The 12,182-nt window shown below is 40.7% G+C and overlaps 1 protein-coding gene across 2 annotated transcripts in view; it reads left to right on the forward strand.

Moving 5' to 3' along the window:
- The window catches only part of LOC126184632 (inhibitor of growth protein 3), a 172,336-nt gene that overhangs the window by 25,403 nt on the left and 134,751 nt on the right, over positions 1–12,182 (forward strand). For both annotated transcript variants that reach the window (XM_049927103.1, XM_049927104.1), the window contains one exon: positions 10,258–10,329. In XM_049927103.1, the coding sequence (XP_049783060.1) occupies positions 10,258–10,329 (72 nt within the window). The remainder of the gene's footprint in view (positions 1–10,257; positions 10,330–12,182) is intronic.

Raw genomic sequence — 12,182 nt, forward strand, 5'->3', positions numbered from 1 at the left:
ATCCCTTTTTGTTCGATCATGGCCTGGCTCTTGTGGGAGGATACCTCCCTGTTTAATAAACTTCGTGCAATCAAGGAGACTCACACCTCACAGTGTTCTTCTCTCCATCTCTCCTGGCTGGAGTCTACCATCCTCTGCCATATTTGTATTGGCCATACTAGGTTGACCCAAGGTTTTTTACTGCACAATGAGGCATCCCCAACCCCCATCCTTGGTTTTCTTCGCAAAAGTGATTTGTCCTCTCAGGTTTAAGTCGTTGAATTTCCCTGTTGAATTGGAGTCCCTCGGTTAACAATGGTGTTAGTTATGTGGGCCTTGGTGTTGCTTCCACACTGGCCAAGTTCTCCCCTCCCTCCCCCCCCCCTCCCTCCTCCATTTTTCCCTATGTTGTGTCTGGTCTTTTTTGACATTTTGTTTCCCAATTTCTTGTGTCTTTCTCTCCTGGAATTTTCCCTGTTGTGTTGTGTTTATGGTATGGTATGGGGATGATCGGGAAGGGTCACTGGTGGTGCTGGTGCCCCAACACATGTAGCGTTTCTGGGGCAACCCTGCTCTCTGCCCCCCCCCCCCCCCTTCCTATTCTTTCCTCTTCCTGCTGCCCTAACATTCCTTTTACCTCTTTGTTCGCCCATTTTCCATGTCAGGTGTCCTAAAAACAGTATCTCTCTCTCCTCCCAAACTTATATATTGTAAAGTAAGGTCTAACAACTGCACGCCTTTCAAATATCTTTTACAATGTTCTCAAGTACTCCCCCTATGTCTCACTAGCTACCAAAATATCGTCCACATATCCCATAACCGTTAGTAATTCTTTCCCTAACACTCAGTTCAGTGCCCTAATGAATGCTGACACAGACATTTTTAAGCCAAAAGGCAACATTTTGTACTAATACCATCATCTATCATATAAAAAGGTGATGTGTGGTCTTGATTCTGGATATAGCAAGATTTTATGATATCCTGATGTTAAATGAGACTTGTAAAGATTTTTTTCTCATCTAAACTTTTGTATGGTTTTGCCCATATTTGCTGGGTGATCTCTTTCCAGTTTGAATAGTTTGTTAGCTTTTTGAGTGTGCAAAACAAGCCTCCCATCACCGTTCTTCTTTGCCATAATGACCAAGTGGCTGTTATGTTGACTACAAGAAGGTCATTCTGTAATTCTTTCTGTGTGGCTTCTTTTCTCGCCTGAGGTATTTGATAAGGTGGCCTAAAATATCCTGACAGGTGGGTCTGTAATAACTATTGGTTTCTTTGAAAACAATTTCTCTGTGTTTTTCTTCTAATTTGGTCAGCTGTTCAGCTTCTTCACTCCCTAAAGTAGCAGTCCCATAAATTTTTCTGTTAATTTCTTCCCAGGATAGTTCAGCTTCCTCTTACTCACTGGTCACGTTTACCGTTCATCCGTTAACATCAACCAAAGTTTCTTCTTCTTCTTCTTCTGCTTCATCTTCATATATTCGTGAAAAACCTGGTATCCTGTTGCTGTCATTTCCTCAAAAAAATTTATCATTTTCTCGGCCTCTTCTTCATAGATCCTTATTTAGTTTCTTCCATAGCTTGCTTTAGCATGATGCTCTGTCAACCAATCAGATCCTGCTATTAATTTCCCTTGTAAATTAAACATGACTACAGTGTCCATGTGATACGCTTCCTTTCCTATTTTGACATCCAACAGTACTTGACAGTTAATTGTTTTTCCATATTCACGCACAGTACCTTTTGTCTCGAATGCGTTAACTAGGAGACTCAGTATTTCAACTCATGATTTCAGTAGCTTGTAGTACACATTACTCACAACCACACACAAATGACTTCTCAACTTCCCAATTAATGACCTTGTTTTTGCCCACATATTTTTACCTCCATAATTGGTAGTATTACCACTCTATCAGTCAGTATAACATTTTCCGTTATCAGTTCTTATAACTCATTACTTAATTTCTCTATCTTTAAAACATATGTATATAACTTGTGCCATCTGTTACCTCTGTTGATCCAGCATTCATTTCAGGGCAAGCCATTCCTGAAACTAGTGTTCGTTTCCTGCACTCTCATTGGCAACTGCTTCTGTACCTTTTCTCGGCCACCATCCCTCGTATATGTTTTCCCGCGGGCTGCTTTCTTCTCCTTCTTCCTCCTCCCATCCATCTATTCCTTGTTTTTCATGGTATCTGACGCCATAACAGATCTGCCTTCAGCCTTTGCCTCCAGGGGGCTCACATCTCTTTTGTGAGTACATGCTTGGTGAACATGGGGTCCTGGCCATTGCAGTGCTACTTCCCTTTCTGTTTTGTTAGTCAGTCCTTGTACTGTTTTTTTTCCCCCTCTGCCTTTACATTGGATTGTTTTGGTGCCAATCATGTTTGGAATTGGTTTATGATTTTTGACACTCATTTTTTCTTTCGGCACTTTATACTTTTCATCCTTCCCTACATGGTCCACATTGTTGGGTTTGACCTACCATTCCTCCTACAAATTTTACAGAAGTATGGATCATGCAAGAAGATTGCCCAACATGGCATATGTTTGACATTTTGTACCTTTATATCTTTGCACCACTCCTTTCTGACAGATGCAATAGCCCAAAACCCAACACCGTAGCCATCCTGCCAAGGGGGGGCTCTTTGAGTACCTGAATTGTCGTAGCCCCTAACCATGCAGTGATCACACTATTGTTGCCTGTGCTGGAAACTCGCCACGTATTTGAGGAGTGTGTGCCTGTTGTGGCTAGGGTATGGGGATTCCAGGCAACAGTTACCAAGCTGCTAACTGTTGCTGTGGTTGGGTGGTGCCAGGAGCAAGAGTCCCTGTTCAGAGTGGGTGACAGGTGGCGCCAAGGTGGATGACTCACAAATGAAGCACTCAGACTTTGTGGACATCAGTTGCACATGAACACTTTTTGTGCACCTCCCTCCGTTTGTGTCAGTTGCAGGAAGCACCTTTACCCCTGTTCATTGGACTGCTCTGTCTTCCAAAGAAAAAAGAAAATCCAAGAATACATGACTACTGACCAACTGATGTATCAAGAGGACGAGAAGGAACATGACCGAATGCATCCTGCACATATGACTTTGATGCTTGCTACATCTACAACAACATTATTATCTCTACCCCTTTTACATCGGGCCCGCTGGGCTGCTTGACTACATCCCCTTCCCTGCTGCTTGGGGGCTCCCCTCCGACTGTTTGCCCCGACACCCACTTTGGAAGCATTGACTCCCTAACTACTGGGGATATTGACCCCCCACACCCATCCCCAGCCAGAGAAGCAACACGCTCCTCTGGTGTCTCTCACCAGGAATGGCTCCATCAGAACACGCCTCTCCTAGGATTCTGCTGACCTACAACAAGATACCAGCCATTGGAGGAGTGATAGGTTGCTGGTTGTAGGGCTCTGTGTATCTCCTGTGTCCCAGAAACTAGGGCAAACAAGCCCTCACAAACATCGAAATCATCCAAGGAGAACAGGGACAAAAAGACCTCCAAGATGGAGTCCTCGTTGGTTTGCATGCCACTGGATGCCACATGTTTTGACTCGTTACCCCACCATCCTATGCCAACCTGTTCACGGGCCATGTAGAGAAATACTTCCTAGCCATCCAGAACCCCAAACCCCTTACCTGGTTCACCCTTATCGATAACATCTTCGGTGATCTGGACCTACCAACTCACAACACCTCCATCGTGACAGCTGCGACTCATTCCACACCAAGAAGTCACTTACATGCAGCCTAGCCACTTCTGGTCATTGACTCTGCAATGACAAGCAGCTTTCTCCAAATATGCTGAGAGTCTCCTGAGGCCTTCACAGACTGATACTACTCTATCATCCTTATCCAGAAATTGATTTTCTGTGTCTGTCTATCCAATCACCTGCCACACCCACTGGCTGATCACAGAGGAGCATCCTCCTTGTGACCCAGTACCATGCGGAACTAGAGCAATTGAATTATGTTCTCCATCAGGGTTTCAACTCCCTCTCGCTATGCCCTGAAATTAGAAATATCCTCCTCATCCCTCCCACAGTAGTGTTCCAGCACACAATCAACTTATGCAGTAACCTTGTCTGTGCATATTCCTATCCTGCTCCCAACCCCTTAGCCCTTATACCAATCCTTGTAAAAGACCCAGATGTAAAACCTGTCCCATACATCCTCCCACTGCCATCTGCTCCAATCCTGTCACAGGTATTTCCTACCCCATCAAAGACAGGACCACATGTAAAGGCAGCTGTGTAATCTAGCAAGTTAACTACAGGCACTGTACAGCATTCTATGTGGACATTACCACTAACAAGCTGTCTGTCCGCATGAATAGCCACTGCCAAATTGTGGCCGAGAGACAACTGGATCAGCCTGTTGCTAAACGCGCTGTACAGCACAGAGAACTTGACTTCAATGACTGCTTTGCAGCCCATTCTATCTGGATTCTTCCCACCTTTTCTGAATTGTGCAGGTGGGAATTCTTGGTGTAACATATCCTTCATCCCCATAAACCTCCTGGCCTCAACCATTGCTAGTCCCTGTCCCCCATCTGCCTCTGTCCCCTTCCCTGCTTCCACTTCAGCCTGACACATGCCTTTTGTCCCCCAGCTCACATGCATAGTCCTTTCCCTCTCTCTGCTTCTCTTTGTGCCCAAGTACAGCTCGTGTTGCTTCACCTAGCAGCCTGGTACCCTGTCACTGCTACATCTGTGCTCACACACATACAAGCAGCATTACAACATCTTCACCCACCTCTACCCTGCTATCCTTCCCATCCCCACCTCACACTACTTCTGTACCCCCACTACCCATGATCGCTGCTCGCTGAAGTGGCACCACAGCACCTGGAGAAACAGTGGCCACGTGTGTGTAAGTTGTGCTTGTGTTTGTCTTTCATCTGATGAAGGACTTCGTCCAAAAGCTGAGATTTTTCCAACTTTAGCTGTAAATGTGTCAGTCTGCCTCTCAATGCGTACCATGTGTGATGAGTAGCAATCTGTCCAATTAATTTTGTTATTCCATTGTGGATATTCCATTGTTTGAGTTTTATAAGTTCAGTGTATAAAACAAGGAGCATGGTTTCTTTTTCTATAAATTGTTAAAACTGCATTAATGCAGCTGTTTATTTTACGAAACTCACAGTGATAATTGTCTCCCCAGTATTTAAAGACTCTCAATATTCCACAGTTTTCATGCTCTGTTCTAGATAGTATAAAATGAAAACTTTTTCCTGTAGTGCAATCTCAGACTATTGGTAGAAGGCTCACTTCACCCATTATGGTAAATATTGCAATCCATTGCAAACATGCTTACCTGTGCTCATGGGAAATTGAAATGGAGATAGCTGTTGAGTAGGAGCGAGAGCATTTCTGTTGCCATGTTGTATGGTACTCGCCATCAATATGACACTTGGTGCTGGGTGAGGCAGAGGGACAGTATCATCACATTTGATTACGACCAGGTCATGGTTTCCCACAGCATAGGCTTTCAGTCTTGGAGAACACTCAGGCATTGGGCTTCTAACATTTCACTGTGCCAAGGGTGTACTGTGAGTACCTTGATCCTGTAGGAAACTGTCATATCAAGACTTTGATGCTGCAGGACCAGTGTGCTGATAACAAGGGCTGCCACTATCACTTATTGTAGTAGCAAATAAATGTGCTACACTGTGCTCACCAGACTAATGTTGGACAACAACATCTGCTGCTACTACTACTACTACTACTACTACTACTACTACTACTACTACTCCCCCACAAATGTACTTATACTCTCAACTGTTGAGTGTCTTTAATTCAAATGCTCAAGAGTTTATATTGATACTTTGTCTCTTGCAGGACTTGGAAACAGATTTTTGTGTTGCACAGTTATTGCTTTTTGGAAAGGCTTTGATAGAATACCACTAACAGATGAATTATGTTCTCACAAAATTATCATCTCTGTGCAAGAGCAGGATAAGAATCTTGTTGCTGATGCATCTAGTACATCAGTGTAAATGGTCATCAAAAGTACCTTAACATTGCGTGTTCATGAGGGACTTGTGACAAGACAGTAGTATTCTTTGTGCAGAAAACACTGACATGTTTGTTGTAGTGCCAGCTCAATAAGCCCTGCATAATCTGAAAGGCTCTGCAGTAACTTAAAACTCATTTAGAAATTATGTAAAGGTAATTCACTTCAGACAGGTAATTGAAATTCCTCAATTTTGTTTGATTACAAAATCACCAGGTAACTGTAGAGTCAATGCATAACTTCAAATATATGGGCAAGAAATTTTGGAGTAGTCTCAGATGGAATAAAAGTGTGAAATAAATAGATGGAGATGTAGTTCACAAATTGAACTTAATTTGAAACTTCTGTGAAATGTAATTTGTGTCCATTATTAAGGTAAATGAAGAAACTCTGCCATGAAGTATTCTTGATTATTGAGTTAACAGTTTTTCATGTTGATAACTAGGGCAATGTTTTCCTTGATATGCACCACAGATTGGGGGATGTCTTCACTTTGTGGAGGAAAGATGCCCAGATTTTCAAGTAGCTCTTTACAATCAGCCTGATTACTACATCTAGCTGTTATTCTTATGGCCCTTTTCTGCAGTTTAAAAATTGTCTATATTGTGTGTCTTTGATCTATAGAAAAGAATTTTATAGCTCAGAACTGAGTGCATGCAGATCTTGCATGCAGTCACCACAAGACATCAGCTGTTACAAACTGATGTTAAAATCATAAGAGCATAACATGCTGATGACATTCTTCTTGCCAGTATCTTTGTGTGCTCATTCCTTGTTGGCTGCTACTGTTCATCCATAAAAACTTTGTGCTTGCTACACAATCTATAGGGTTATCATCTATGCCTTATGTGACAGTGTTGTCTCCTGCTGAAGTGCACCCTGTATGTTTTTCCTATGCTTAAAATTAATTTATTACGTACTGTCCAATTGTAAACATCCTTGAGGGTTTTATTTGCTTTCTGTAGTAGGAATTCTGATGTTTTATCTGTGACTATGGTGTTGCTGTCATCTGTATAGAGAACTTGGCTGTGTTTTACATGGCCTTGCACATTGATATGACAATAGCACTACATGTTATAATTCATCATCTCTACACCAGTGCTCTGTAATACGTACTACAAAGCTACTTTATTTTTAATGGACTGCACATTTTGATGAAAAATAGAACATTCTACGCAAATTTGCTTGGTGTTTGTGCACTCCAATACGGTACTTTCTAATTTTTGCCTACGAGTTGAAGAAATCTCTAAGCAGGTTGAGATACTTTTAAGAGAGGAACCTGTTGTCATGGTTTATTCTAAAAAAATGCCTAGTTATCATACTCATGACAAGTTATTTGACTATGAGTGACCCCACATACACCTGCTTTACTCTCACTAATCAACTCCACCAACTGACCTGTGCCTATGGTAGCCTAATGTCCTCATAGTCACTGCTGACTCCAGTGCGATGTGCATCCAATTAGGAGTCATCAGTGCCATCTCCGCATTGACTCACCATACAGCACTACCAAGACAGGCCGATCTTGTACCAGAAAAGCTTTACCATGTTGACATTGGTACTACCAGATAGAGAAGCTATCTTATTCGGGGCACCACCTATGTTGTATGCCCTGTCCCTGTACAAGCTTTCTCTGCCCCACCCATTATCACCACCTGATCATCGTTTGTGAAATCCTTACACAAAAGCATTAAACCCTCAGTCACCTGATTTAGCTCAGCACTTGGCTTAAAAAAGCTGGTGACCTGATACTCCTCCCATAATTTCTCTTGTAATCAATGGCCTGCACCTCTGCTATGACTGCTGCCTTGCAGCAGTACTTACTTCTTCCCAACATTGGTGGTTTTCCTATCCTTCCTACCTGCAGGCAGAGACTACTGCACATTACCTTTTCCTACACCATCCTGAGGCTACTGTCCCCTCAACTCTGGCATCTGGAACCTGTTGCTGGCAGACACAACAAAACTATGACATCACATTCTCCTCCTGCTAGCCCTCCTACCAGCTGCCAGTTCCCAACCACCCCCTCACCACTGCCTTCCCTCATGCTCACAAGCTCTCTCCTAACTTTATCCATCTGTGCCTAAATGGCACAGATCATACTTTCTTGCACCTCTGTTAACCTATTTCTGTTGCATATTTTGAAATTCTATGAGAGTCGCCTCAGTGATCTGCACAGACTCCTCCCAATGACATTCCCCCTAGCGAAACCATTTACTACAGCACCCACAATACATCCCACTATTTTATTCAGGGAACTCCCACAGTTTCCACTTATGGTCAAATAAAAAGTCTTTCTACAGCAAATGGAAAAACTTAAATATGTAGAACTAATGGAACATTATGAGGTATATTATGTGTGTTTCACTATAAAAAAAGAATGTAACTTCCAATAATATGGTAAGTTCATTACTAGTGTATTTACAAGGGCATGCTGACAAGTAACACCTCAGAATTTACGCGAAACCTCTTAAAGCTTTTTAATTAAAACAAACTTTATTAACATTCTACATTTTTATTCTTCATGTAAACATATTTATTTCTTAACATAATCACCTTAGTAATGAACACATTTCGCCCAATGAGAGGCCAATTTATTGTTATCATCACTGTAGAATGTTTACTTTGTTGATGGAGCCACAGCCTCACCTCTGCTTGCACTGCTTCATTGCTATCAAAGTGAAATCCTCGAAGGTGTTGTTTAAGTTTTGGAAACAGATAAAAATTGCACGAGGCTAAGTCGGGACTTTATAGAGGATGATCGATGACAGTGAACCCAAGGCATCTGAATGTTGCAGATGTTGCAGCACTCGTGTCTGGTCTTTCATTGTTATGCTGAAGAAGAGATTGCTCCATGTGTGAATGAAGTCTTTTGAATTCACGCTTTCTGTTTTGTAAGGATCACTCAGTACCATGCAGAGTTTATGGTGGTGCCTTCATGCATGAATTCCAAATGCTCCACACGTTGAATGTCCCAGAACACACTGAGCTTGAATGACTGCTGATGGCGTGATCTTCAACTTATTTGGCATTGGTTATCCTTTGTGGTGGAACTCCAATGATGCTGTTATGTTTTTGGGGTAAAAATGGTGAACTCCACTTTCATCAGCTGTCACAGTGTTGTTAAGGAACCCATAATCCTTACATTGAAAGCACAAAAGAAATTGTTGGCAGATGACCAGTCTCCTCTGTTTCGTATCAGGAGATGATATGCCACACTTATCTGAGAGTTGTGTCTGTGCTGTCCAATGATCTTCTCTGATGACTTCAACCCGGTTCTGATGAGTCTCGTTGCTTGCTGTACTTGGGCATCCACTCTGTCACACATGTTGAGGTTAGCATCACCGTATCCTTTGTCATGAGCACAAACAACCCAATATTGCACATTAATTCTGTCCATACAATCATCAACACGATTGCAGTTGGAGGCACCATTTCTGAGATTAGAAACATGATTACAGTATGCTGTTTCTCATGTACCAACATGCTTATGTTACACACCACAATGGTACACCCTACAATTTGGTGCAGCTTGAGTCAGCAGAGCAGGAAAGTCAATCAAGTAATATGCACGCCATATAATACCTCAACTGATATTGAAAACAGAATAAAAACTTCAGAGCAATTACTTTTCAGCATGCCCTCATAAACAAACACCAAACAGAAGTTGCACCTAACAGCATTCAAAACAAGAATGTGACAAGAATTAGGCAGTTTAGATTCTATTGTGTTGATAAAAATTTCTGAATAATTATAACATTGATATATTTTGTGTTAATACAGTTTTGCTACCAATTTTTTTTTTTTTATTATTGCTGGTTTTGTAATTTTTTGTTACTGCCATGTTGGAAGAACATTGGTTCTGATTTGTGTTTTCATAAAACAAACTAACTACTATTTTGAAGGTTTTCTTAAACATGTGTAATGTCACAAAATTGTTAGTAATGGTGCTAGAAACATGTTTTTCATTGTATGAATGTTTATCGTAGCTGTTACAAAAAATTTAACTTTTAAAATTAATGTTTTCTGTTTTAATGATTTACAGTGTCCTGTAAAAATTTCACATTTACCGAATGATGGCTTTTTTCCCATCACGTTTCAAATTTTTAGCTTCTGAATAATTTAATGTAAATGTAACTGTGACTTAGCAGTTTTCTATTGATCATGTGAAACAGAACAGTAATACCTCTTACTGAGTATTGTGCTTGATATATATGAAACAAGTATTGGCACTGATTTTGTGATAATTTGTTCACAGTGATAGAACATCTTCCCCAAGAACTGAGGGATCGTTTCACTGAAATGCGTGAGATGGACTTGACGGTCCAGAGTGAGTAATCATTGAGAAAATATTAAAATTCTTTATGGTTCTTTTCTTCTTTATAAGTTGTTGAAAATACGCTAACTTTATCAAAGATTGGTTCATTGCCTTTCGTTTTCGATTTGGTCTTCCATTGTCTGTCATTAGCTTTCTAATCTTTCCCATATTGCATTTAATCCACGTACATTTTTGATAAAATGGTGGCTGAATAATAATCTTTCAGAGTTTATGTTGTGTGTGGGTGGTAAAGAGTTAGTGAGGAGTAAAACTATCTATTAGAGTAACTTTAACATATTATGTTTTTGGTTTTGATAGCCAATGATAAAATTGCTACCACTGCTGAGGTATGTCATAAGATCTAATGCTTATTTTCACTGTCAAATCATCCCTTGTATGTAATCCCAGGCCACTGTAAAATGTGAGGTCCATTTAGAGATGTTACTCAGAAACACCATGATATTTTGGTTGTTACTTCACTTTCAGCTAAATGTCCTGGTAATAAAGCCAACTGATTAATTTTAATTGAAGTGTTGATGATGTCAAGAGTCTACTGCCTCTAAGACATTGTGGTTGCTACAACAGGTTTATTAATCTCATGCAAAATGAAATGTGTCTCTTCTCTATACTCATTCATTAAGAAATGAGGGAGACAGGTTCAGATAAATGAAGATTTTCACTAAGTAAACAAAAAATAGTGTTTGAAATTTACTCTAACTGTCGCTTCTTAGACAGTGTGGATACTGTTGCAATGATACAGCCATGAAACATTGGCAGGATGACATGAAGTTTAAAGAGATCTTTTACAGTTTTTAATATGTGTATATGGATACTTATCAGTTTCAACAATTCCCTTTTAAGCAACCACCTCTACATTGTCTTCACCTTCCAACCTATTTCTAATTGATTATTCTCATTCCATTACCTCTAACTTCCATCTGAAACATTTTATTCATATTTCTAACACTTGTCTTGGCTACGTATCTTACCATTTTAATTTCTTAATGTGTTTTTATATATTGCCCCTGCACTGGTCTTTCAGCATTCTGGTTTACATGCTTCATTTTGCCCCTTCGTCATTTTTGTCCTGTGTGAGCTAGTGTCTCGTATACGTATAATTTTTTGGGATGTTTATCATACTTTCAAATTATGCTTCATTGCATAGCTTGTACTCATTTAATTGTTTACCATCCTATCATGCCAGTCTATAACAGTTCCAGTGTGCCTCATATTACCTACCCTTTTCGCAAGTGAGCAGAGTTTACCATTTGAGTCCTCTTGGATTTTCATCGTTGGCACTTGGATCTTAGAATCTGGAGCTTCCACAACTTATTATTGGAACAGTTCCATCCTAGTCAAAAATTTCGTTTGTGTGTGTGTGTGTGTGTGTGTGTGTGTGTGTGTGTGTGTGTGTGTGTGAGTGTGTGTGAGAGAGAGAGAGAGAGAGAGAGAGAGAGAGAGAGAGAAGTGAATGACTTGTTCAGTTATACTGTAGTGTGCACAGGCTCATTTCCTTGAAAAGTTCAATGCAAAGTGTAAATGTTATGTGCCACACTCTTCTGTCTCCCGAATACAGGATATCTGATAGACTTAACCTATGGAACAGATTATGTCATTCCTGTTGATTAAACTAGGTTTGTTTAATGCTTCAGTTGATTAGCTCCTCCCCAATACCCAAGCCTTCCCAATCACCAAGTACTCCCCCCCCCCCCCCCCCCCCCCCACATACGAAGGGTTTTTTTTTTCCAACTGGGCAAATTAAGTAATTCCTTTCTGTTACATTGCATAAGAATTTGAAGAGTGAATGTGTTTGGAAGAGTTTTGAAATCTGGCGTTTGTCTTCAAAAATTGAGAGAAATTCACTA

The sequence above is a fragment of the Schistocerca cancellata genome, chromosome 4, assembly GCF_023864275.1.
Source record: "Schistocerca cancellata isolate TAMUIC-IGC-003103 chromosome 4, iqSchCanc2.1, whole genome shotgun sequence".
NCBI classification, from domain to species: Eukaryota; Metazoa; Arthropoda; class Insecta; order Orthoptera; family Acrididae; genus Schistocerca; species Schistocerca cancellata.